The sequence below is a fragment of the Archocentrus centrarchus genome, chromosome 13, assembly GCF_007364275.1.
Source record: "Archocentrus centrarchus isolate MPI-CPG fArcCen1 chromosome 13, fArcCen1, whole genome shotgun sequence".
NCBI lineage: Eukaryota > Metazoa > Chordata > Actinopteri > Cichliformes > Cichlidae > Archocentrus > Archocentrus centrarchus.
In genome coordinates, this window is record NC_044358.1 from 42,581,202 (window position 1) to 42,607,564 (window position 26,363).

Here is a 26,363-nt window from a genome sequence, read left to right on the forward strand (position 1 = left end):
CAACTAATTATTATTAATTATAAATGGCCTTTACTGCTGGCCTGTATCTCCGTCCGAGTGATTCAATATTTTCCTTAAACTCACATATTTTGGACGGAACAAATGACAGTGTCAGTCTGCAAAACTTAAAAAAGTGTGGTTATAGCCTATAAAACTGTTTAAATATTTACTGCTAATTTCATATTTAAGGTTAGACTTTGGGGAAATTATTTTGTTACGATAGTTAATTTCTTTTTCGCTACCAGTTATTCGCATGAATTTGATACCTGTAACATGTTCACAGAAGATGTGAAATTAAAGATCCATTTAATTTTGCTCTTAAAGCTACAGGATTTGGTCTCCTCGGTGTGTGTGTGTGTGTGTGTGTGTGTGTGTGTGTGTGTGTGTGTGTAATGATGCTCCAGATGTGTCACAGGTTTGGGGTGCAGGCAGACCAGATTCCGACCTGCACTATTTTATTGTTAAGCCATGTTGGGCAATCGTAATGTTGTTGGCGTTGTGTTGCTGAAATAAGCGAGATTTTACTGAAAAAATAAAACTGTATTTCTGGATTGCATCATCTGGTGCTCTTAAACCTTTGTACAGCTTTCAGGATTAATGAGGCCTTCTCAGAAGTCAACTATCAGTGTCATGTGGGCTATTACACCACTACAAAGTCACAGGCAACGGCTTGTAAATTGTGCACCGATAAACTGGCTGGTCCCTGTCTTCTATAGTCTGGAGGAACTCGGCATCCATGATGTCCAGTTTTCCTCTTTACCCCAGTCCATCTTTAATTAGCCTGGCTGTAGAGAAGGCAGCAGTGTTGCCTATATTGCAGTAATTTCTCTAAGGCCATTCTGAGAGTTTGCAGCGTTCCCTGAGTTAATAAAGATCAGGTCTACACAGTATTTTCAGCCTCACCCTCTTTCATGGGGATTGCTAATTGTTTGTGCAATAAGTTGAAAGCCAATTCTTTGTAAACTGAGATCATCAAATTGTTGAAATCTTTATTCTGTTTTTCTTTATATGGCATCTCAAGTTTTAGGGAAATCTGGTTCTAATTGTTAAAAAGTAATCTGGCACGCACTAAAACCTGGATATGGCATGAGTCTGTTTTCTGAAAGCGATAACACGGAAACAGCTCAAATTCACCAGCAGTCATCTATGGTACCAGGGACAGAGCTGCACTGCCATCTGGTGGTGACTGTCCTGAACGATTACATCAATGCTATAATTTTGTGGTTATATTTAGCACCTGTAATGGTCCTAGTAAGGCACTGCATTTAGATGTGCTAGATAATGCCCCGGGCAGATAGACAGTTGGTGAAACCCTGGGAATCACTGGTCACTAGGCTTTGAGGCTTAACCTGACCTGTGCAGACACTTTTCTTCTTTAAAGTACTTTGAGTGCTCAAATAGAGTCAAGAAAAGTCCATTTACCATTTTCTCCACAATTCTCCCCATGTGCAGGAAACAGATTTTAAGTCTGTCAGCTTCATACATTGTCAAACTCAGCAGAAAGTCAAAAGTAGTTCAAAAGGTGAATTTATTTTGATTTTAATTACATCTTTATTTACAGTAGTATTTCAACCATCATAGTAGCTTCAAATCACAGAAAAACATGTTAGTTTTTTTCCTCATTTTATGAGAACGTTAGGCTCATAACGCTTTTTTTACAAAGTCATAATCAGGCCTAACGAGACATCCAGTGTGCAGGATAAACAGAGTTTTGGTTTTTATAGGCTGCAGACAGCAGAGAGGAAGATATCTTCTGCAGCAACATCACTGATGACTCCATAGCGTACTGCTTCTTGGCCTCCAGCAGGAGGAGGATTCGCGTTTGGCTGTCAACACACAGCCTGCTAACGATATTCAGCCCTCTGACTTTTAGTTTGATTTTTAACACCACCAAATGAAAGTGGATGCAATGCAAGAGCGTCTGACGCACACTTACAACTCAGATCTCCAAAAATCTACATCAATAAAACATTTATAGGTATTTATCCAATCACTGACACCTAAATTATCACACAAGTCCAATGCGAGCAAAGAATTTTAGAGTTCAACGCCTGAACCCTGCATCTGGAAAATTTTTATGGCAGCCCCCCCCGGCAGTAACGGCAGCATGAGAACAAATCTGTGTCAGGGTTAGCATTTTTTCTGTATGGGTGGATTTTTGATGCCCTGAGGAAGTTTTACCCAACAGCAATTAATAGTTCATGACAACACCCAGTTATGGAAATATCTAAAAGCTCAGACTCTTAAACCTCAGATATATCCAATAGTGTTACATTACCAAATGCACATCATTTTTTTTTTTTTTTTTTTAAAAAAGGCCACCAACTGAATTGTGCATCAAGCTGGAACATGAACAGCATAAAGCCCGTTGTACTACAGTGCTGACGAGCTGCTGAGGGAAGCAGACAGACCACTCTGCTGGTAAAGACACTTCCTAAACTAAATACACACCATTCTGTCATGTTTGACACTTTTTAGATGAGATTTATAGAGCTGAGGTTTCATTTTGACATTATAGGGGAAATTTATTTTTTTTTTATTCATAAGTGACTGCCACTTTGCTTCATTGTTGTGACACAGCAAATCATACTTGTACACTAACAGGCCTAAAATATTACACGTTCTCCCTCTCCTAACTGCTGGAGAAAAATGATAGGGGAAAAAGGGTCCAGGACAAAAGTACTGCATCATGTTAGAAAACTCCCTCTGCAAAAATAATATTTCAGCTATTGCATGTCAGAACCAGCCCAGCCTGGCAGGATATTTCCCCTTCCAACCTCCCAGCTCTCTTCCACTTCACTGTGCAAGTCTTTTCTAATGCACAGGCTTGCAGATTGATTTTCTACCCTACATGAATTTAATGACCGACTTACTGCTGCTGGCGGTGCTCTGACAGAAAATGGCCAGAGTGGACCTGCATTTAGATCATCTAGAAACTGCTAAATTTTCCCTTTGCTTAACCTCCCTGATGCTAGACTCAGGCTGAAGGCTGAAGCAATGTTACAGGGGAGGGACAACTCTAAATAATGACACCACCAGGACTGACTGCATCCAGGGCCTCACTTGGGGGAGCGCACACTTAAAATGTGTAGCCAGCAGGGGGAGCTTTGTCATCTTTGTTGCTCTCCAGGGAGAAGGGGGGAATGCGGACATCAAAGTGGGAACCATCAGTTCTTTCAATACGAAACGTACCCCTAAACAACGAAAATAAAAACTGAGTGAGAAAACCAGCAAATACTTTAACATTGTTTTACAGCATGGGAAGAAACAGGATGTAACTCAACTCACCACATATGACCACTCGGGGCTTGTAGAGACACATGGCTGCTGTACTGGAAGGCCGGCTGTTCTTTAGATAACACTGGCTCCTGTTAAAGACACAAGTACAGTGAGCTAAATTCCTCCAAACACACCTGACTTTGACTCCCGGTCTCTTCCTCACAGCCAGGACTACAGTCTATTAATTTAACCATGGAATCATATCAGCCATCTGTATCATACTGGAACTGGAAAAAGTTGAATTGGCACATTTTTCCTTATGAGGGGCATCCAAACTACAAACTCTGGTGTTGGATCCTTTGTAGAACTGATGCATACCTTTAATTATAATATAATAGGCTATATAATGAAACATTTAAAGATCTACAGCTGAGATAAGTGAACTATGTTCGCTTAAAGCAGGGATCCTCAACTCCAGGCCTCGACGGCCGGTGTCCTGCAGGTTTTAGATGTGTCCCTGATCCAACACACCTGAATCAAATGGCTGAATTACCTCCTCAGTATGCAGTCAAGTTCTTCAGAGTCCTGCTAATGACTTCTATATTTGACTGATTATCTGATTATCTCAGGACTAAGACATGCGTCTGCGAGCATGCAAGAGTCTGCTTGAAGGATAAGGCTGTTATGGGGAGCCTTCCTGAACTTTGTAAAGGAAGTGGATTTTACAGTGACATAAATCATGAAGTATTTAGGTTGTAATATCGTTCAAACTGACAGATTTATCAAACTAAGTCTAGAGTTTGAACTTGTGTCATTTTCTGGGTATAACTTGTCTTGATTAAAGGAGCGGTTTTGCTGTGTGCTTATTGTGTGTGCTGTGCTCTGGCTGGTTGTGTTTGCCCAGCTCTACATCTTGTTGGTTATTCTGTGGTTCTGCTTGTAGCAGAAGACCAGTGGAAGAGCTCTGCCCCACTAATGAAAACCCTTCTGGCTGTAGCATTTATGTCTGCTTGTATGTGTGCTCACCCTGCCTACGACACCTCGTCCTCGAACCGTCTCGAGAGTTCCTGACAGGCTAAAGATCCTCCAGTGTCTCTCCCTCAGCTGAACCACCTCGTTGCCCAAGTTCTCTAGACGGATACAGTACCGCCACTGCAGAAAGACGACAGCTGATTTTAGCTGTTTATTTCCCCGCTTCACTGTCTTTATTTGACATAATACACAAAACTACTCACCCAATAAACATGGGAGTTCTGGGCCTCCTAAGGACAACAAGGAAATGCCATTGGATTAAGTAAACAAAATGGGTCTACAAATAAGTCTACAAATTAAACAGAAACAAGCTGCAAGGCCAACATCTTGCCAAGCACACCCAAAACCACCAATGAAATGTGGTCAAGCTGTGAGGTGGTTAGCCTCGGGCTGTGCTGCAATAACAAACAATATCCAAGTAATATCTGTAAAGACTGAGCTACCCTCATTCCCATGTAGAAGGGGATGACTGTGACTCTGATGTTCTCCGTTGTCTCTCTGTGGACGTCTGAGAGTTCCAGCCAGGGGTGGTTCTTCTCCTGCCATGCCTTCAGGGTGTCTCTGGCTGTGAATGGAGGAGCTACACAGAGACAAAAATATATACTGAAAAGAGTCTACCTCTCCTGCATTCAGTGAGTGGGTCTTACAAATATCTGAACCAAAAATGAAACTACAAATGACAGTTTTACTTAGAAATCATGAACTTACAACTACAAATACTGACAGCCAAGCGCTCAAACTTGAGATGCAGAAATTAACCTTTATTCATAAAACTGCATCTTTACAAAAGAATGTATTAGTACTTCTAAAAGCAATATTTAGCATTGAAGAAAATGTCAACTTTATGAAACAATCACTGCAGAAAACATCTTCACGTGTATACATACAGACACAAAGGTGAACTTCTGCCTGAGAACAGATGTGTGAAGAATGGTGCTGAGTGCTGAAGAGTGCTCACATTTTGAAGGATTGTACATGAGGAAGCGCTCAAACAGCTCATGTTGGATGGGGACCTGCTCTGTGGAGTTATAAGGCAGGATATCTTCATGGCTCACATAGTCCAGACCTAAAGGAGTAAATCCAGACATCCCATCACACAGAACAATTACAACTAGGGTGTCAAAATACCCTTTCCATAGATTTCACTATTCCTAATTTCCTCAGGATCAATACACCAATCCCAGCTGCATTTCTCTGCCCTTTTTGCCATCTCTGACAGGAAGCTGAAGCCCACACAAATCACATCCACTAATTCAAGTAGGCTAGATGTGATTCTGTGTAAAATAAGGTCTGCTGTACTCAGGACAGACTCAAATGTCATGCTGAGAATATGGCTGACATTTCCTAATCCCAACTGAAACAGTGGACACCAAGCTGGACACCACCTTCAGCAGCAAATTATCTTTTGTCTTTTATTTGTCACAAAAGCCTCGAGCCTCCATTAGAAATAATGATGTACGAGTCTGTGTCTCCTGATCAGTGCGCATACCTGGGATGGCGTATAGAGCCCTGCTGTCATCGTGGTTGGCCAGAAACGTCACTGCCTCCGTCTGGGACCTCTGAGACTGTCAGCGCACAGACCAACAGTTACGTACCTCAAGATTTAACACTAATAAAACTACAGTTCAGGTCTACCACACTAGCAGAGGTGGTTTTGTCACTGCACATCCTGTAATCATATAGACTGTGCACAAGTGAACTTAAAGACAGTGGTGGATGTTCCTGAATAACCACCTGATCTTGGCGCAAAAAGTCATAACTTACTATGTGGGGGCAGTCCCTGGTGTCAATGAGGACTTGGTAGTAGGTGTGAGTCTTCCCCTTCACCTCCTTGGAGCCGTGGGCCCCTGGGGGCTCAGGTTTGCTGCAGGAAGAAGCACCACAAATTCAATTACACAAAACAACCACACACAGAAACTCAAGCTGAGAAGGGCATTTTAGCACAGACCGCCCTACCTGTCAGACATGGGAGGCGTGATGTCTCGGTCATAGAGGCGGGCATGCCATGGAAACAAGACGATGCCTCTGTAGCCAAACACACTGTGGAGAAACAGCTGGGGAGAGCCCAACAACAAGAAGATAAAGCTTTCAGAAATTATATATTAGGACACTTAATGCAGCGTAGGTTAGATGGGATTACAGCCATTTGACAAGACGATGCAAATGGGTTATACTGACAGCACTGAGTTACATATATAAACGGTTTCAAAGTTGGGAGGTATAAGCCTAAAAGGCCTGTTCGCATTTGTGGCATCTTTCATCGTTTATAATTACAGGCAAAAATCAAACTATGTGGAGTAATGCTGAACACCAGGGTTCAGCTGTACATTAAGATTTTCTATTCTTTGTTTTTCTTCTTTTTTTTTTTTTGATCTCTTGTCTTTCTGCACCAGGTTGCTGTTGTAGTGGCCCAGAATCTCATCCCACTCTCAGACAAACTCCATCTCCACTGCTATGGACTGCAGCTGGTGAAAGCAGCCCTCCTGCTCTGGAAATCTGCTGTGACTTAGAAATAAACTTTCACCAGAACCTGAAGAGGTGGAGAACTGCTTCATGTGCCACTGTGCCAAACACACCGAGGTTACAGAGTAATCCAACTCGACGGGAAACACTAATGAGCTCTGTGCAGTGGAATGGACCATGAAATTTACGTTAATTATTCTTCTAATAAGAGAAGGAACATTTGCTAGGCCAGATGATCCCAGCTCTGGTGTAAGCATAAAGAGATTGTGAAGGTCTTACCTGTCCCGTTTCATATTTGCCGTGCTGCTTCACAGCCTCAAACACTCCCACAGTTTCCAAAATCTTCCCCTCAGGCCTGTTCCTGCCAAAAAACCAGCAACAGTATTACTCACTGAACCTTCTGTGTGGGCATGCTGTACAAAAATTGTGGACTAACCAAACATCATATATGAACCAGCACAAAGAGACAGGAAATTCCAGAAATGCCACGGCAGGATTTTCATTTCCATCCTATGGGAAAAGCTACATTCAACCCTATAGGAAGGCAAATCCTGCAGTCCCCTTTCAGCTCTGACCTCAGTCACAGTTGGATAATATTGTTGACACTTGACCTGCTGAGGTGTTTCATTCAAATACAACTGGACATTCTTGCAACAAAACACAAACAGTAAATATTACCACCAACAACAACAGCTGGTCACTTCAAATAAATAATACTTGTATTTCTCTGCTCCCTGCAAAGCTAATCTTCACAACAGAGATGAAGCGTGGGGATTAATGAGGCAGATATATGGAAGGCTAGGATTTATTATACACCAAGTTGGACTTGTGATTATTCTTGTGCAATACACCCATAAAAATAACCTACGTTAAGCTTCTTATTAGAAATATGGTTACAAAACAGAACACGTCGACTGAGCGAATACCTCTGGGTAAGATCAGGAGAAACATGGCGCGGTACTAATCGGAAGGTTGGTGGTTTGATTCCGGGCTGCATGCCAAAGTATCCTTTTGTATGCAGCCAAGTTGCTCTCGGAGGCAAGCGTTGGAGTGTAAATGTGTATTAATGTTAGATAATAAGCACTTAGCTTAGTTTCATATGGAAGTGCTTGTATGAATGGGTGAATGCAAACATGTTGCATAAGCACGCTGAGTGCTCAATTAGAGTAGAAAACCACTATGTAAGAACTAGTCCATTAACCACTTACCTGGTGCCACCAGGCTGAATGTAAGTGCTTGAATAAAACAGATGTGTTAAAAAGGAACTAACTGCAATAAGAACTTGCAAAATGTAAAAATTTCACCACTTGGTGACAGTGTTTTATCAGAACATGTTGGTGTTTTTGCTGGGCTAGTAAGAAACAAGAAAGTGCAGTATTTGCCCTGAGGTCAGGGTGGTGCAGTTTCTGTTGGCCCTGTGATAGGCTGGCACCCTGGCTCTCATCCTATGACAGCTGGGACAGGGCTCCAGCCTAAAGAGGTTTAGAATATGGATGAACACTTTAAAGAAGTCAATAAATTATGAAAAATGATCAGCATGAACCTATGCAAACATGCACCAACCCACCTGGCCTTAGATACTCTAACAGGCTGGGTTCCTCTGTTCACTTTCTACTTATGCAAGAATCTGAGACAAGTCAATACACAGTGGCCAGAAATAACCCCCAATCTAAATTTAGACAACTACAAACTCTGGACCCAGCCTCGGCCAACAACTAACCCTCATCAACAACTCTCCTTGCCAGAAAGAACAGAAACTTTGCCTTTTCCTTCGGTCCAGGAGGAGTGAAGGCAAGACATTCCTGATTGCTGATGAAGTTTTCTGTGTGAGGGAAAGATGTAGACTGACAAGTTATCAGCATTAGCACAGCTATTAAATACACCAAGTATTAAGTCTGTGAAACCAGAAAAAGGCAGCACACATGTAACTTATAAGCAAAGGCTTCATCTCCATGTGTATTTACATCATTGTTTGATACACAACCAGAAAAGCATTAAAGTAACTGATAATGCATTAGACTTATATAGCACTTTTCAAGGCACTCAAAGACACTTTACAATTCCCTGCACTATTCATTGGCACCTCAATCATACTTGGTGGTGGTAAGCTACTAATGTAGCCACAGCTGCCCTGAGGCAGTCTGACAGAAGTGTGGCTGCCAATTCACGCCTACGGGCCCTCCAACCACCAACCACTTTCACACTTAGGCAATGTGGGTTAAGTGTCTTGCCCAGAGACACAACGACAGCATGCACTCAGACAGGGACTCGAACCAGCAACCCTCCGGTTGCGAGGTTGCGCCACTGCAATAAGACTGAAGGCATGTGAACTGATTCTAATCCCCATCTTTGAACTGTCACCATGTCAGAGAGCTTGGTAAAAATAGTGTATCACGGGATACAATTGCACAATGAAAAGGTTACTTAAACACATGTTAGAGATACAAGAGTGTGCTGAATCACTGCTACTATTCCAAGCACCATGTAGGCACTCACCCACCTGTCCACCCACCTCTACCTGCTTTCAGAAGAACTAATTCAACCACACTCTGCCTCTCTTTCTGTACACACCTACAGGCTCTGGGGCCTTCACAAGCAAATGCTGAGGACAAGGGCGTAACTTTGGGTCCAACATATGAGGGGGGGGGGGGGGGGGGGGGGTGTGTTTAAGCTCTCTGCCTATTTATTAAATCATTTACTTTTCTAAAAGGGATTCAGGAGATTTTGGGTTAACCATATTAGAAATACATTGTATTACTATGTATTTATTTAACTTTCTTGGCATTTATTCTGCACCTTCAACAATTAAGAAAAGGCTTACATTTTTTACATTTCTTCCAACAGTAACAAATATTTTACACTTTTAGAATCTATTATATTACACACCTAAATTTCTAAATTTTCCAAGTGTATGTATTTACCTGGTGCACTATAAGTTGGCTAGGAGAAATTACAACACAATTCCACAAACATAGCCATTAGCAGAGGTGGCAAAAGTACTGACATTCTGTACGTAAGTAGAAGTACTTGTGTGAAAAAAAAAATACTTTGGTAAAAGTCAAAGCACTTGTTCAACATCTTTACCCAAGTAAAAGTAAAAAAGTACAGGCTCTGAAATGTACTCAAAGTAAGAAAGTAAAAGCAGCTCTTTGGAGGATGTTTCTACCAGCTGTTTGTGTAAAGCTAACTGAACCTCATTATATATTATTGTAATATAAAATAATACATGAGAATAGAAACGTTATTCCAATCTAAATTTTAATTCTAATGAATGCACTCAGCTTGAATCTGTTATGTAGGACACAATATGTGAAAGTTAATTTAAACACAGCTCTATTCTCTGTGTCCTCCATAGTAGAGGGTGACTGTGCCTCCACCTAAACACCAACATGAGGATACTCAGGGGTTACAGTGGGATTCAGAAGGTGAAGGAACCCTAAGATCAGCTGTAGTGGCTCTGCATGGGGAGAAGAATCACAACTTTCTACTGTGAGCTCCAGTAAATGGTGTTGGTGTGCAGGCTGTGATCAGCTGACCTGCTGCTGCTGCTCTGAGGTTTACTGCTCAGTGTGGATGAACTGAACTCACAAAGATGTAACCCAGTATTTCACAGCTATCTGAGCTGATCTCCATCCCCTACACTGACAGCATACAGGCTGTAGAAATGTTGGATTCAGTGAATGAATCTCAGCATCAGCAGCTTTGATTCAAACTCATCTCTGCTGCACTGATGTAACCTGTAATTTTGACCATGAACACAGCCTCTGTGCACCAACACAGAGCTTTACTGTAAATATAGTACAACAAGCGAACCTGTTTATTACGTGCTAAACTGCAGTATTTTCATACAATCTTTGAATTACACAAAGTCAGCATACTTCAGTTTGTTTTGCAGTCCTTACCTTTAAATCTAACCTTTCTCCATCTCTGAGTGAACTTCTCTCTCTTTGCTCTCCCTGAAATACAGCAGCTCTTCTTTTAGCTAGCAGACACACTGTGTGACAAACTGCGCACACACACTTTGTGTGTTTTCTGATATTTGTTGCATTTACCTGCCACACGTTACTCCCCTTATGCTCGTTCCTCTTCAGTAGCGCTAGCTAAGCTGTTTATGTCCCGCAAGCACAACTCCCGGTGATGGAGGATACGCCAGTTCGATTGTCTTACATGTTATTATTCTTCCTTTTAGGTTCAGATCGTTTGATTGAAATGCAAACTTCTCTCTGATGTGTTAAACCTAAAGTAAAAAGTCTGTTTTGAAAAATGTAAGAAGTAGAAAGTACAGATACTTGTGTAAAAATGCAGGGAGTAAAAGTAGTCAAAAATACATACTCAAGTACAGATACCTGAAAAATTTACTTAAGTACAGTAACGAAGTATTTGTACTTGGTTACTTCCCACCTCTGGCCATTAGTAATTAAAGAGCAGACTAAAACCCTTCATGTCATTTTCAGTAATTATGCTTAAATGTACATATATGACACTGTAAATTTTGAATCAGGTCAAAATTACCTAAAAGACAACTGCAGCCGTGTACTTAATTTATATAAGACTGCAGTAGCTTCAAATCATTCATTTCCAAGGAGGTGTTGTCAACCAACAATGAAAAATTGTTGGTTGTCCGCTTTTTGTCCTCTTTTCGTTTGTTTGAACTACACCCACTCCCCAGTAGCTGCTTCCACAAGCAAACGGTGAACGCCTGCTTGGTAGAGAAAGCGGGTTGGGTGATACCAAGTTTTTGTGGGGAGAGGGGGGAGGTTACATTACCAAACGATTAAACATGCTAGTATTTTACCCAAAATTGATAATTAATAAAGATGTTTTTCAAAAATCGAAATGATGTGACTTTATTTGGGGGGGGGGGGGGGGGGTAATAGTGACTGGTCATAACCCCCCCCCCCCCCCATCCCCCCCGGAAATTACGCGCAAGGCTGAGGATGTGAAACCCAAACAGACACGCTAATGGTGAGCTGACATTTCAGTACTGTGACTGACCACACAATTAACAAGTGTTTAAAAGAACTAGAAAAGAGTGACAGCCATAGCTAAAGTTCTATAACAGCATGAGTAGTATGCAACAGATCTTCACTTGTTACTAACAGAGTCTGTATGCAGTGATCACGAGTACAAACTGATTGAGGGATTTAAAAAAAAAAAACAAAAAAAAAACCTCAAAAACAGCCACACACATGGTCATGGTTTGTGACATGTAAATTTTTGATGTTAGAGCCAAACTGGTGGAAGAAACTGACAGTTCTGCAGCATCTTCACACACCTCGTGGAAAACCACAGTCTCTACAGAAGGAAAACAAAAATTAACTAAATCTCTTAATACATCCAATTTTGCACTTAACACTACAGACAGTAATAATAAAAATGTGTTGATTTCTGTGTAGCAAACTGATTTACTTCCTACAGCAACAGGCAAGGACATCTAAAGGAGCTGTGGGCTATGATAAACGAGTCAAAATATAAACTGCTGAGACTCCACACCGAGTCCGCCTTGATTAAGTGAAGCTGTAGATAAACTGTATGTGCAGTCTGGTTTGTTTACATGCTGCTTCAGCTTCAATAAAAAGGTAGACTTCAAGTGCAGCTTTGCAGTTGCTGCTGCCTCCAAATGTCTTCACTAACTACACCACTGACTTTCCCCTTTATCTTACAGATTTCATATCAGCTCAAACATGGAAATCTGCCTGATATCAAATGCAATTTGAACTGAATTATTTCACTCAGTCCAGTCTGCCAGTTCAATGGCCTGCACCCATAAACCTGTTTTGCCCAAAGGTGCCTCCAGTTGTAAAAGTTATTCTATTAAAGTGAAAAGAAAAAAAAAAAAAAAAAATGAAAAAAAAAAAAAATGAAGTTTTACACTTCTATTCTGCTTCCAATAGTACAGAAAGACATGTTCCCCATTTCTCTGCAACTGCAATTATGCAACCATAACATCCACTCTAAAAGTCTTCATAAAACGTCATTAATTTGAATTTATTAGTACATATTCCAAAAATTCCCCCTCTTAAATGCTTCCAACAGTGGGGATTAGTAGACTTTGGGAGCCAGGGATACTAAACGTGAGCTCGACTCCAAGTCTAACACTGTCCTCCTTTTCAGATTCTGTTTCATCTTCCTCCTCCAGCTAATACATTGCAGACATTTCTTTTGTCTTTGTTTTGGTGGCTCTCTTCTATTGCCTCCATTGCTGCTCTCTTCCTTCTGTCACGTCAGTACTACCACCTCACTACTGCATGTTTTACAAACAAAACAGCTCATTTCCCCATTGTAAGTTCGAGGAACAGATACTGAGCTGGTTAACCGGAAACCTTTCTTTGAACTCTTGCTTCTCATAGTGATGACTCTGTTGCCTGTTAACATTAACTTCACTGGGACTGCTATTGTTTATACAGGTCCTTTCAGCATCCAGTGCTTTTTTTTCCTTGAGTGTTCCCTGTCAGTTGATTTAGATTTATATTTTTAACCAGCCAGTTTTATATCAGGGGCGGCACAGTGGTGCAGTGGTGAGAACTGTTGCCTCACAGAAAGAATGTCCTGGGTTAAAATCTGCCATCTGGCCCGCGCCTGCGTGGGTTTTCTCTGGGTACTCCGTTTTCCTCCCACAGTCCAAAGATGTTGTCTCAGGAAATGTAACTACACATCCACAAGGACTATGATCACCATGTACTGTTCATGGGGGATTTCCAGTTACCCGCAAAGACCCAAGGCAGAAGTCTAATTCAGGCCTACCAGGTTCAGGATCACTCAATTAGTAAGCGGGCGTGGCATTTAGCATTTAGCCCCCCCCCCCCCCCAAAAAAAAGTGGTGGGGGTGGACTTTTCCTCCTGCCTGACAGCTCCAAATTCAGCATTCTTGTTCACACTGGTATCTCTCAGTGAAAATCTTAACATCTTCAGCTCTGCCACCTCCAACTCAGGCTCGCGTATTTTTGCTGCCATCACAAATCACCCCTGACACTCATCTCCACCCACTCCACCCTCTGTTGCTTTGGATGGTGGTATTTTAACCTACCTTCCTTCACTACCTCTGCTCTTTGCAGCTTCGTTGTTACACCTGTCTCCCTCTCATTCACACACACATGCTGGCTGCTACGGATTTTCCTTCCTCTTCTCTCAAGAGCATACCTCCACCTGCTCCCCATTCTCACTATAGATCACAACGGCATTTGCAAACATAGTCCACAGAGACTCTTTCTTGACCTCATCAGTCAGACTGTCCATCACCCCTGCAAACAAGAAGGGGTTCAGAGACAATCCCTAACATAATCCCACCCCCACCTCGAAACCATGTGTCAGCTGTACCACGCACCTTACCATTGTTTCACTGTGATACATATCCTGCACCACCCTCACATACTTCTCTGCCACTTCTGACTTCCTCAAGCAGTACCACAGTTCCTCTCTTGGCACCATGTCATATACTTTCTCTAGATCCACAAAGACAGTGCAGCTCCTTCTGACCTTCTCTACACTTCTCCATCAACACTCTCAAAGCAAACACCACACCTGTAGTGCTCGTTCTCAGAATGAAGCCATACAGCTGCTCACTGATCGTCACCTCTCTCTCTAACCTAGCTTCAACAGCCCTTTCCCATAGCTTCATCAGCTTTATCCCTCTGCGGTGACTACAGCTCTGCACATCAACCAGTACCAGTTCATATTTGCACATTAGGTTCACTATGCAGGTACCACCTCCAGGCACCTGTCCATTTAAAAACAACGTGCCTAGAGTCTTTAACTAACGGTGCCATCTTGAGGAGCTCGCGCTTAGCTTAAGTCTTTAGCATGCTAGCTCTGACATATGAGGACAGCAGCACCGTCTCTTACCGTGACGACATAAACCTCCTCTGCTGGGCAGCGCCAGGCAGGCCGCAGGCTCGGCACTGCAGCCGCGGCCTGTACGCCTCGAAGCCGCAGCTGGTGTCCGCGACACTCAGTATCCTGTGAGCGTGTTTCTTGTTGTATTTACTGACACTGCTCAACAAGCCACGACGTAACGCACTGGCCGCCATCTTTCCTATCCTAGCACGTTAACATACACGCTTTATCTCGTGCGTCCTCCAGCCCTAACAGCCAATCACACCTGAGCTGCCTTCAGGGACTGACTGTAACATCAAAACTGAACGCTCGACTAACTGGCTAATGCACAATGTGATATATATTTAGGACAACAATGGCATCACAGCTGTTTAAATACTAATAATAAACAGCAATGAGCGGAACCTCCTCTGGAAACCATAGGCTGCAAAGTCTAAGCTGGATACTAACCATAACCTAAAAATAAATTCCCATGGAAAATACAAAACAATAATATCTCTGCGCCCTATGACATTTTGTTTACTGCTACATGCTGGTAGTTTTAGATAATTTGTTGTTGATCAGTTGTGCCCCACCAAAAGTACTTTTGCTTAAATTTGTGTCAAGTTCGCGTGCGCTTGTTTAATGCCAAAAAGTTTAGTTTTACGAGTTTATGATGAATCCTTGAAGGTCATGTGTTAAGCAGCGGGTAACGTTTAAGTTAAATTTAAAACAAAGCATTATTATATACTTGTCGGATAAGCAGTTTTACAAATATACATATATACACATGAATGAAGCTTCATAATTGAAAAACTTAAATAAAATGTCAGTAAGATGGTCACGTGAGTGCATACGTCACTTGTCACAAGGCAAACAATATGGCAGCTTTCCTGGGTTTTTATTTGTTTTCTGAAGCTAGGGTTCGTGACTAAACGATACATTTTAGTACATACAAATTAAACGCCCGTGTTCATAGTGAAACTCTCATTGAGGACAGGCTTTTTCGTAAAAACTCGGTTCCTCGTTATTTAATTTCTGCTGCATTAACATCATGGCTTCTGCATTTGTGGTGGGGGATAAATTCAGAAATAAGGCGACACATTTACTGGAAAACTCGGAGTCATCTCTTCCACGAGCGTTGAGAGAAGAGCTGGAGGAGCTTCTTCAAAAACCGGAACCAACAATCATGTCCTTTAGCACAGCGCGAAAGATCAAGAAATACCTTAAAGACAAAGGTAAAAACCAGAATGAGTTTCTCTCTGTCTCTGTCTCTCTCTCTCTCTCTCTCTCTCTCTGCATATATATATATATATATATATATATATATATATATATATATATATATATATATATATATAACATTTTCTCGTGGCTGCATTTATCCAGGGCATCCTTTCTACCTGCATGAGTTGCTGGAGGACAGCTCGCTGCACCTGCCTGAGATCGTGAAGCCTCCCAGAGTAAGTGCATTCCTGCACATCATTTGGTTTTGTGGCTTTACCCTTATGTGCGTCCGTTGGTGTAGACAGTGGGTAGACAGTCCACTGCAATATTAAAATATAACGATAAAGCCTCATTTCTGCGACTTGTCCCCATGTAATCTGGGTGCAGTCGTTTCAAAGGGAGGCCCAGTCAGTGTAATGAGGAAAACAAAATTGTGATTCTTCCTCTCACTTCAGAACCCTGAGCTGGTCGCTCGTCTTGAGAAGATTAAAGCCAAACTCGCCAATGAGGAATACAAAAGGATCACAAGGAATGTCAATAATCAGGTACATTTCCATCTTTTTGTCAATATTTAAAGCATCTTTCCTGAGACGTACTATAGATGTACTGTTGAAGCTTACATTTTTTTCCACGGTGAGGAGTTCAGACCTCCTTTCTACATGCTGATTCTTAAAAAAATGGGATGGTGATATGAATGCAAATAAACAAATATAAACAGAATTAAATGATTTAATTGAAAAGAGTATAAAAAAATATATCAAATGTTGAAACTGAGGAAAATAACTCATTTATGTAGTGGTTAACACATTTAACTTGCATGCAAAAGGTCAGGAGCAGACACAAACCCAGCCTCAGGGGGTCACAAGCTAGTGCACCCCCAGTGCCGGTCCTGAGCCCAGATAAATGGGAGGGTTGGGGCAGGATGGGCATCCGGTGTAAAATCTGTGTCAAATCAGAAGATGCAGATCCAGCCACTGTGGCCACCCTTTGGGAATAAGGGAGCAGTTGAAAGTACCACTTATAACTATAAAAAATGGATGGTCGTATGAGTTTGATGGCACCAACACATTTCATATTCTTCCTGTATTTCTTGCTCAGTTTTAGCTTGGCAGCAGCTCAGGGCCTTCTTTGTTTAATTTTTAGTTTTGCAATGTGCTGAATGGTTTCAGTGGTGAGAGCGGGAGTGCAGACTGCAGGCAGAATAAGTGCAAACTGTGGTTTGGCATTGTGTTTCTGAAATAAGCGAGATCTTCCCTGGAAGAGGTGTCATCTGGATGGCAACGTGTGGCACCAGAAATCTGTATATATATCGTTCAGGATATGGAGCCCTCAGATATTTTCATGTGCACTTACCAACATGGTTGCAGGCTGTTCAGGCTGTGCTGATAAGAAGGCAGATGGTCTAACAAAGTGTTAAAATGTATTTAAACCATAATTCAGTTTTCTTTCTCATGTCAGTCCATCTTACATAAGCTCGGTTTCAGAGAACGCAGGAGTATTTTGGGACATTTGTCCAGTTTTAACTTGCATTTTTGTGTATTCATCACTGTGTTCACTCACAGTGAACACAGTGAAAGCAGTGAGTGAACAAGCACACACAAAATGAAAGCAGTCTGTGTGCAGATAAACTGATAAATTCTTAAAAATGGCAGCTTTCTTGTAAGCTTTGCTGAAGGCTGACCACCACTGCTCTCTCTAGCAGCCGTTCCTGCAGCACGCAGGGGTGAGTCAAAAGAGCGGCACAGTATTTAGTGTTGATTTTCTTCGTGGGGTTCAAGCACAAGTTAGATTTTTCCACATATTTAAGTTTTTGTTTTGTTCTGTTTATTCAGGAAATCAACCGGAATGGCACACTCTCAGATTTTGGACGGCAGGGTGAGTGTGCTGCTCGTGTACTGTTGAGCATCTCATTACAGAGGCTGAAAGTGTGCATGCTGAGCCTGTGTTCCCTCTCTTCCTGCAGTGCGCTCAGTCAAAGCAGTGGTGTTGACCGTATTCAACTTCCTGGTAACAGTAGTTGCTGCTTTTGCCTGTTCCTACATGGGCAGTCAGTACTTGTTCACTGAGACTACAGCGGTAAGAGAAGCAGCGCTGCAGCTGCTGGTGTCATTATAAAACTTAGCACAGATTTTAAGGCTGTTCTGTGTGATGCTTTTGTTTTGCTTTACTAAAGCGGTTCCTAACATTTGGTTTGCAGCGGGTGATATCAGCTGTGATCGCCGCATCGGTCGTTGGGCTTGCCGAGCTGTATGTCCTGGTCCGGACCATGGAAGGAGATCTAGGGGAACCGTAGCAGCTGTAACACGTACCTGTGGAATCACAGTAACATCAGCACCTTGTAGGCCGGAGCCGCCAGGCAACCGCAACTGTAGCCAAGCAACCGCAGCCAAGCAACCGCAGCCATGCCTGCGGTTCAGAGCAGAATTCTCTCTCTGTGAAATTTTTGTGCTCATTCTGTTTTAATTTGTCAGGAAGTATGAAAAAATACATACTGAGAATTTATTAATACAACTGGTTCAAAGTCATTAAGTGTTTGTTCTTTGACATTCTGCCTTTCCTTTCTAATGAAATCAATGAAATTATTTATTCCCATTTTTTCCCCAAAACTACAGAGTTTTCCCCTCTCTGCTGTATAAAATGAATGTTGAGGTTCTTTTCTATGCTAAGATGTAATCATATTTAATAAATATGATTTTTGTCCAATAAATCATCTGAACTATCCATTCATGCATTTTCTACCACATACATGGGCACCAGTCTAAGCAGAGATGTCCACTCCTCCCTCTCTTTCTGGGGACAGCAGTGTTGATGTGGTGCTTTATGCAGTTTCCATCATTAACTATAAAATGAACTTGATGCAAATAAAAGGAAATGCAGCTCAAATTTATTTATTTTATAACAACTGTTACTACACTGGCTAGATCGCAACTAAAATGTCATGTCAAAATAATAAATATGTAATAAATAAAGCAGCTTAATTTAAAGTGACTGGCCACTGTGTTAAAGCTGTGTTCAGTTGATTTTAGAGCACCATGAAGCAGAAGAACACTGAAAGCTGGGCTGGATTATCTGATGGACTCTGTGGGCATAGGCCCAAAGACCTACTCACAGCTGGGGACCCAACCAGGAGGCAAGAAACACACAAAAAAATAATTTTCTTAAATTTTTGGTCCTGAAATTATATATTGCTAAAATTATGTGTATAAATTTTTTAAACAATAAAAATAATTTAATTTATAGATTACAATACAATAATCTGTGCTGCAGCCCTTTCTCACCTATGCTGCGGAGGCTGTTAGTCCCTCTCAAACTACAGTACTCAACTGTACTGAACAGTACAGTACTTTTCCCCCAACAAAATCAGAGAAACAGTTGCAGTTAATGTTAAAGTAATTTATAAAATGTTCACCATGATGACATGCATGCTATTCCCAAGCTTAGCTGCAGCTGCAGCTGCAGCTCACAGCGGCAGCAGGTTTACACTTTGATGAGAAAGCTCTGGCCGCCTCATTTTCCATTCAACATCAGATACTTTAAAGCTTTTACATTTGTGTTGTGATGGCTGCTTTTTATTTTCCACTGAGGTACAGTACTCTCCATAATAATTTAAATTATTCTGTATACATAGAGCAAGTATATTACTATAATTATTAGTTGTTTCAGCCCATCATACATTGGTGGCCAGGCACCTGTGAGCTGATGATCTAGACGTCACAGCCAGCATATATTCATACAGCTTTCAGGGATGAAACCTTTTTCTTTTTTTTCTTTTTTTTTTTTTTAAAAAAAAGCCCTTTGTGTGAGCATTTGGCACATGTAGTTTTTTTTAAATGTCAGAATTAACAGTGGAATCCAGGTTAACAACAATGATTGCACCAACAGCAGGCTGATAACAATGTTTAAAAAAAAAATTAGCAAATGCTGAAAGCATTTTGTTGTCCTCATTTTGTGTCAGAGGAACCTTTTCTTAACTGCTTATCCAACTTAGGGTTTTGCAGGTGTTCACTCTGGACAGGTTGCCAGTATAATGAAATCTTAATTCAAATCACAACTTTACAGATATATAACCACCTTCAGCTTTTTGTCACATCGTCTATGAACACTTAGCCAGCACAAAAATGATGTGATGCAACAGATAAACACTGGCCGCTGAAACTGAGAAAATCTTATTTGCCAACAGGCCAAAACCAGTCAGCAAGGTCAACATATTTGGCAGGTCCTGTATACTGGTGCATATATAGAGAAATGACAAACACAAGTTTGTTTGTTTGTTGGAAAACAATCAAAGAAGCTACTGTACAGACTTTTAAAGTTGTCATGTGGCTCGTTAGTTTGCCACGAGGTCGTTTTGACTTTTCTGAAAAAGTCCGCAGGGGTAGCCGGTAATAACGGTCAGCCGTGTTTACTGAACTGTTTCTACCTGACAGATGTGGTAATAATAATCCCCTCATCTGTACTTACTATATCTGGTTTGAAGTGAATTACCAAGTTGAACAACACGTAAACAACAAGCGCTTATTGTTAGGACAGTAGCTGTGCTTTAAGATCGTCATGCTGAGAACAATAACACCATGTATCTCACAACACAGAAGATCCTTTTTCCCTGATCCCCTCCACAGATATGGTTTCATAGTTCTGTAAAATATGCCTTCCCCCCTCTTGTCAAGTTCTGTCATATCAGTGGAAGGATTAAAAGATGTATCTGCATCTGGAATACAAAAAAAAAAAAAAAAGTATCTTCCTAAGATCTGAGATTTGACACCCGGATTAAAGGTTTATTGAAAGATTATTTGGTATTAAAGATGATTATGATATGCAGAGATCTCTGTCCAGCTCTGGACGAACAGTGGGCACTTCCGTCTGTCATATTTGCCTCTGTATTATGCCTCTAATGTAATATTTCAAAATTTAAATCCAGGCCAAATTACCGAGCCGGTAAGCTGATAGACCCTGAGCTCTGACTTTAATTTAGTTCTTATTTTTCTTTCATTTTTTTCCCCTTCCCCTTAGTCCATGTAAACCCTGTGATACTTACAGCACAAAGAGATATGACAAAAAAATATATTTTGATTTAGAAAATAATTATTCCTGTCATGGTATCTTACCACAAGGAATCATTTTAATCTGAATGTTTTGAATTATAATACTCCTGGGGTCACAGCATTAAACATGCCACGGTTCAGCTCGGAGCAGGAAAAGAGGAGCTGGCATCTGTGAGGAGAAACTATGACATACACGGCAGTTTCTCTGTGCTGGAGACAAGTTAGTGCGTTATATGAAAGCTTCCATTATTGATGCTGTCTCAAAATGTCCTGAGCTGTATATATTTTTTATTTCTTAATAAGACTAAAGGTTTCAATAAAAATACCAATAGGACAACAACAAACCCTGTTGGCATAAAGCACTAACTGTGTGACTCAAGCAGTTCTCTCCCATTACTGTACCTGAATTACAGACAGTATAAAAGATAGTGTCTTTGGCTGTCTGTGACTGTAAGTTAATAACTGTTTAAATTAGCCAAAAAAAAAATTAAGCCCAATTAATGAAAAATTCAATAGCTAAATAGCTAGAAAAAAGATATATCAGATAAATAGCTAGAAAAAAGATATTAGCTAAAAGCTAAGTTAACCCCTGAAAATGACGGATAAATATAAAAATTAGTTAGTTAGAATTATGTAACTGTTAGCAAAAATACCCTAATAGCTAAAACCTTTAGATAAATGGTTAGAGAACTGATATTAGCTAAAGCCATTTCCACCGTGGATAACTGTTACACATAGTTTGCTTGAATGACCTAACTATGTGTAATAACAGTTAAATACTAACATTTAGAAAAGTTGCTTTTTAACTAAAAGTAACAGATAAGATATTCATAGTCCTGTTGTTTGCTAACAGTAATGTTTAGCTAGCTAAACGCAGTCAAATTGTTGCCTGCTTAAATAGCAAAAACTACTCAATAAAGCATTAGCTGATAAGCAATAGCTGTATGATATAATGGTTGAAAAGTACACGTTTGATGCTTATAAAAACTTGACTACTTTAAACACTCACACTTAAATTCTAGGAAAAAATTCTGTTACAAGGCTTCAGGTTTAGGAACCACAGCACTACAAAGCTTTTTCATTTGTAACTCTTAATTTAGCCACAAAATATTATTTATTTTCAAAACTAGGCCTATAAAATATGATCTATTATTAACATTAACACATTACATTAAGTAGCTCCACCCCTGTGAGGTACAACATTAAAATATTACCCTTAATAATTATAATAATTTCAAAAAATATATATTTTCTGCATGTTTTGTGCATAATACTTTTGTATTTGCCATCATTTTTTTCAAGCTACAACTGAACAGTTATGTGAAAATATGATTTGAGGTTGTGTTATTTGATTATACAAAAACATGGAACAAGTTACATCTTATTCTCTCATATATGCTTTTTCCCAGCTTCACAAAATCATGTTTGTACATTTCAACAAATAACAGTAAAGGTCTGGTTCAAAACTGTGATCAAATACCTCAGTTTATTCCCCCAAATATACAAGACATTATTCAAAACATAAAATAGGATAAACGAGCATTATAACAATTCTACTCTACTTTTGAACATTACAGGCATGTCTGAAATACATGAGCTGTGGTAACACATGGGACAGATTTAGACAGTTATCAGAATTCTAGAAAATTGGTAACAATGGCAGCGTTATAGATCAGGTCTGAGATATATCCCATAGAGGTCTGTGGTCCCAGTTGTGGGTGATGATGATGGTGGTGGTGCTGTCCCTGACCTTGCGAGACCTCCCAGTACACCGGCTGAGGGTGGGAATGGACTATCTGGTCTACTGAGGCATGAGCTCCACCTCCAGTGCCACCCCCGTACATAGCCTGACGAGGTCCAGATGACGCCAAGCTCCGGGGCTTGAAGCTCCTGAAGGCCTGGTAGGAGCATGTAGAGGAAGGGTGGTGAGTCTGCCTGGTGATGGACTGAGGATATGAACCAGGAATGAAACCAGAGAGCGAGGGTCCCAAGTGCTGTTGCTGCTGCCCGTGGTACTCTTCTTCCCAGAGGCGAGAGTCTGAGGGTTTGGAGCAGCTACGAGTGGGCTGCTGATGGAGGGATGAGGAAGATGGTGGCGATGATATGGGGTTACTGTAGAGTTGCATCCAGTCTGAGTAAATTTGCGGTACATCCTCACAGTTGTGGTTCTGCTCCGGCCTGAATATGTCAGCCAGAGTATTTGGGTACGTAGAAGTCACGGGGCCGGTGGAGGGGTCCACAAAACCTCTACCTCCCAGGACAGACTTGGTGGGCTTGGAGAGTCTACCAGTCTTAATGCTTCTAGCTCTTCTGTTCTGAAACCACACCTGTGGAAAATGGCAGAGCAGAATAATAGTCTTACACAGTCTATTCCAGTTTATGCCTCCAATTTCTGTTCACTGTACCATGCTCATTCAAAACTAATATTTGGGTTAGGTAGATCTTTGGGAACCAAATACAGAAGTAGAAAACTTCTGCTGGCCAGTCCCAAAATGGTTGCTTAGAGTAGTAGAGTAAATCAAAATAAAAGTCAGAAAATGTGCACTATAATTTCAGAGCTGTGTGATGGGCCTAATTCCAGTTCCAGTTCCCTTACCCTCTCTCCCTACACACTTTCACTATTTTTGCGCCTTTGCATGGAGGATCTGCCACATTAAGTGCTCTTCCAAACCAACTAGCCTTCAGCTGAAGTGGGTTATAAAACCCTCTAACAGAGTCTCGGTAAGGGTGAAGCACCTGTTTGTGTAAAATATGGAGGGAAAAAATAGTTACTTGGTGTGAAACACTTGCTCTTCTCTACATGTTTTGATAATAGGCTGACTTCAAAATTCATCTTTTTTTTTTTAAAATGTTTATTTTGCTACCAAAACTGCCACTGTGAGAGAACAAGACAGAATAAAAAATGAGGTGGAAAAAACAGGTGGAAGCCTGGAGTAGGAGCTAAAAAGGTTCCTCAAACTTTAACAGTTCCTTCAGATGCTTCCTGCGGTGCAGCTGTACAAGAAGAGATAATAAGAAAAGGTCTCTGTGGTCCAAAGGAGACTAATTCTCCGTGGGTTCATCACGACCAGCAACAAATCAGTTAAAATAAGTAATTCGGTTCATTACAGCCGCTTTCAATAGGCTAGGAGAACATTAGCACCACGGAGTTTCAGACTGACCGTCCAGCCAGCAGCCTCACCTGTATCTTGCTCTCAGGCAGGTGTGTGTGCGCGGCCAGCCTCTCCCTCAGGGTGATGTCCGGGTACGGGGTCACGGCGAAGGCCTGCTCCAGCTCAGACAGCTGGGCACGGCTGAAGATGGTCCTCTTCCTTTTCCTCTGACCCTCCGTCAAACCGGCGGCTCTGTCCGGCTCCGGAGAGGATACGGCGCTCTCACTGCGGGCATCTTCCAATTACAGCGCAAATATCGAGAGAAATGTCAAACAGTCCAAAGAACAATAAGGTAAATTTAAAAAACAAACATACAAACAAAAAAACCCAGCTCTAACCTTTCAAATGAAGCCTTTCAGGTGAAGTAAATAAAATATAAGAGAGAACATGAAATCATGTTTTGGTGATATGAGATCAAAAGTAAGTAGGCTCATTTTTCTTTTACTTCCGTTTCATTGATTATTGCCAAATAAAATAAAACAATAAATTATATATATATATAATTTAAAATACAACATACAAAATGCTTCTTTAAGTGAAAATTAAAAATATATATATATAATTTTAATTTTCACTTAAAGAAGCATTTTGTATGTTGTATTTTGTCAGCCACATTTTTGTTTACTTTAAAGCTGCCAAAATTGTATTTTTTTTAAATTATTTTAATAATTTATTTTTTTAAATGTAATATATCGTATAATTTAACCATTTCTGTTCTGTTGAGAAAAAGTGATTTCAAGAAGCAGCCCGTCAGATTTTGTGGGGACTTAAACTCAAAGGCAATAGTGTGTTTTCTTCTCTGTAGAAGTCCAGTGTAACTCACCTTTACAGTGCTCCTGTTCTCCAAATAATGCCTTGAAATCCACCAGCTCTTTCTGCTGGTTCTGCTTGAGTAAAGAGAAATCCGAGTTCATGAACAGAGCCATAACTCCACACACACATCTGCTGCTCGCCCTCACTGGTGCTGACAGCTGAGGAGGAGTCAGGAGCTTCTTATACCCCGGTCAGATCAGATGGGACACCCCACATCAGCATCCAGTAAATCTCCAGCTACTGAAAGACTTGTTTTCCTGCAGCATTATGTCCTCCTCAGCTGCTCAGGCAGCATTTCAAGAGTCTGGTGAATTTGACTTGAAGTTATTTTATAGGTCTTTCCAGAAAATTCCAGAGTTAGCCCTATATTTATTTATTTACACATTATTAACCCACATATCCTCAGCCAAATATCGCCATGACATAGATTATGTATTTTTCAGAGCCTGATATAATTTAATATTCTACACTGGACATTTTTTTCCCAAGTAGATTGTAAGGCTGTTTAATCTGCTGCAGTCTTTATGACCTCTTTTTCCCCTACAAAACAAAAACAACTCAGTGTTGTGAGATTATGACACTTGATAATCTTTGTGATCTGTCATATTGTTCTTTTAAAGCTAATAGCTGATGTATTAGTAAGCATAAGTAAACATATGGTGAGATCAAGTGAGTGCACTTTCAGGGTATAGTAGTAGTTTCTGTAGGCAAAGTAATGAACTTTCACTTTACCCCTATTTCTGAGAGTGCACAGGTAGTTGGTATCAGAGGTATACATGTGTTTCCATCTGCTGGTTCAAAGCCTGTTCTTCTGCTCACCATTTTTTACCTTAATGTAACCTTAGGTGAACTTTTAAAATGAATCCTCAATAGAAAGTGTGGAGCTTTTCTAGTCTTATCAACTGTCTATGTCACATCTGCGCTGAGATTCACCAGTTAACCAAACATGCATGTCTTTGGACTGTGGGAGGAAACAACAGCAGGTTAAGACTCGGGTACAGAGATTACCAAGGCTCCAGGCCAGAACCTTCTTGCAACACTGCGATCTATAATAAATTAGTCAAATTGTACTCCAATTCCAAAAAAGTTGGGACGCTGTGTAAAATGTAAACAGAAAGAGAAGCCAATGATTTGCAAATCTCACAATCCCATATTTTATACAATAGAACACAGAAAATATATCAGTTTAAAATGAGAAAATGTACCATTTTAAGAAAAAAAATATGTTTATTTTAAATTTGATGGCAGCAACAAGAAAAGGAAAAAAGCTGGGACAGGGTCGTATTTACTTCTGCGTAGCATGCCCTCATATATCTTCTTCTCTGCATGTTGGAGCTTCAGCCTGCATTTGTGGCTGGGACCGTGAACACTGTTCACAGATAGTGATTTCTGGAAGTGGTCCTGAGCCCATGCAGTGATTTCTATGGCAGAATCATGCCTGTTTTTTATGCAGTGCTGTCTGAGTGCCGAAGATCACAGCCATTCAATACTGGTTTTCAGTCTTACCTCACACACAAATCTCCATATTTGGAAGGTTTTGATGATATTATGCATTGAAGATGATGAGATATTTTTCCACAATTTGCAGATGCAGAGTTTTTTG

General features: G+C 40.8%; 3 protein-coding genes across 4 annotated transcripts; 1 reads left to right on the forward strand and 2 right to left on the reverse strand.

Moving 5' to 3' along the window:
- Nucleotides 1-2,540: 2,540 nt before the first annotated feature.
- poldip2 (polymerase (DNA-directed), delta interacting protein 2) lies at nt 2,541-14,771 on the reverse strand. 2 transcript variants are annotated; one of them, XM_030744533.1, is made up of 11 exons: nt 14,557-14,771; nt 6,994-7,069; nt 6,208-6,305; nt 6,016-6,115; nt 5,741-5,816; nt 5,210-5,317; nt 4,695-4,831; nt 4,455-4,481; nt 4,246-4,371; nt 3,289-3,368; nt 2,541-3,194 (listed from the first exon to the last, which is right to left on the reverse strand). In XM_030744533.1, exons 1-11 carry the CDS (start codon nt 14,739-14,741, stop codon nt 3,080-3,082), a joined length of 1,128 nt encoding a protein of 375 aa, XP_030600393.1. In that variant the 5' UTR covers nt 14,742-14,771; the 3' UTR covers nt 2,541-3,079. The 2 variants fall into 2 exon arrangements, with proteins under 2 accessions (XP_030600393.1, XP_030600392.1); XM_030744532.1 differs by having other exon boundaries at nt 6,994-7,075.
- A 633-nt stretch (nt 14,772-15,404) lies between these two features.
- vma12 (vacuolar ATPase assembly factor VMA12) lies at nt 15,405-18,699 on the forward strand. The gene is made up of 6 exons (XM_030744683.1): nt 15,405-15,764; nt 15,916-15,989; nt 16,209-16,298; nt 17,586-17,628; nt 17,717-17,829; nt 17,951-18,699. Exons 1-6 carry the CDS (start codon nt 15,581-15,583, stop codon nt 18,044-18,046), a joined length of 600 nt encoding a protein of 199 aa, XP_030600543.1. The 5' UTR covers nt 15,405-15,580; the 3' UTR covers nt 18,047-18,699.
- Nucleotides 18,700-22,205: 3,506 nt separating this feature from the next.
- sebox (SEBOX homeobox) lies at nt 22,206-24,898 on the reverse strand. The gene is made up of 3 exons (XM_030745247.1): nt 24,771-24,898; nt 23,977-24,182; nt 22,206-23,122 (listed from the first exon to the last, which is right to left on the reverse strand). The coding sequence occupies exons 1-3, from the start codon at nt 24,871-24,873 to the stop codon at nt 22,427-22,429; spliced, it is 1,005 nt and encodes a 334-aa protein (XP_030601107.1). The 5' UTR covers nt 24,874-24,898; the 3' UTR covers nt 22,206-22,426.
- Between the last annotated feature and the right edge of the window lie 1,465 nt (nt 24,899-26,363).

Bases quoted from the DNA above. Each gene is read 5' to 3' on its own strand.
- poldip2 (XM_030744532.1), bottom strand. From the start codon at position 14,741: ATGGCGGCCAGTGCGTTACGTCGTGGCTTGTTGAGCAGTGTCAGTAAA. The intron at 5,817-6,015 runs GTAAGTTATGAC...GTGCGCTGACAG, and splicing joins CCAGGGACTGCCCCCACATA to TCTCAGAGGTCCCAGACGGA. The intron at 4,372-4,454 runs GTGAGTAGTTTT...GTCTTTCTGCAG, and splicing joins AGAACTCCCATGTTTATTGG to TGGCGGTACTGTATCCGTCT.
- vma12 (XM_030744683.1), top strand. From the start codon at position 15,581: ATGGCTTCTGCATTTGTGGTGGGGGATAAATTCAGAAATAAGGCGACA. The intron at 15,990-16,208 runs GTAAGTGCATTC...CTCTCACTTCAG, and splicing joins AGATCGTGAAGCCTCCCAGA to AACCCTGAGCTGGTCGCTCG. The intron at 17,629-17,716 runs GTGAGTGTGCTG...CTCTTCCTGCAG, and splicing joins CTCAGATTTTGGACGGCAGG to TGCGCTCAGTCAAAGCAGTG.
- sebox (XM_030745247.1), bottom strand. From the start codon at position 24,873: ATGGCTCTGTTCATGAACTCGGATTTCTCTTTACTCAAGCAGAACCAG. The intron at 24,183-24,770 runs GTGAGTTACACT...TGTAATTGGAAG, and splicing joins AGAACAGGAGCACTGTAAAG to ATGCCCGCAGTGAGAGCGCC. The intron at 23,123-23,976 runs GTGAGGCTGCTG...CATTTTCCACAG, and splicing joins TGCCTGAGAGCAAGATACAG to GTGTGGTTTCAGAACAGAAG.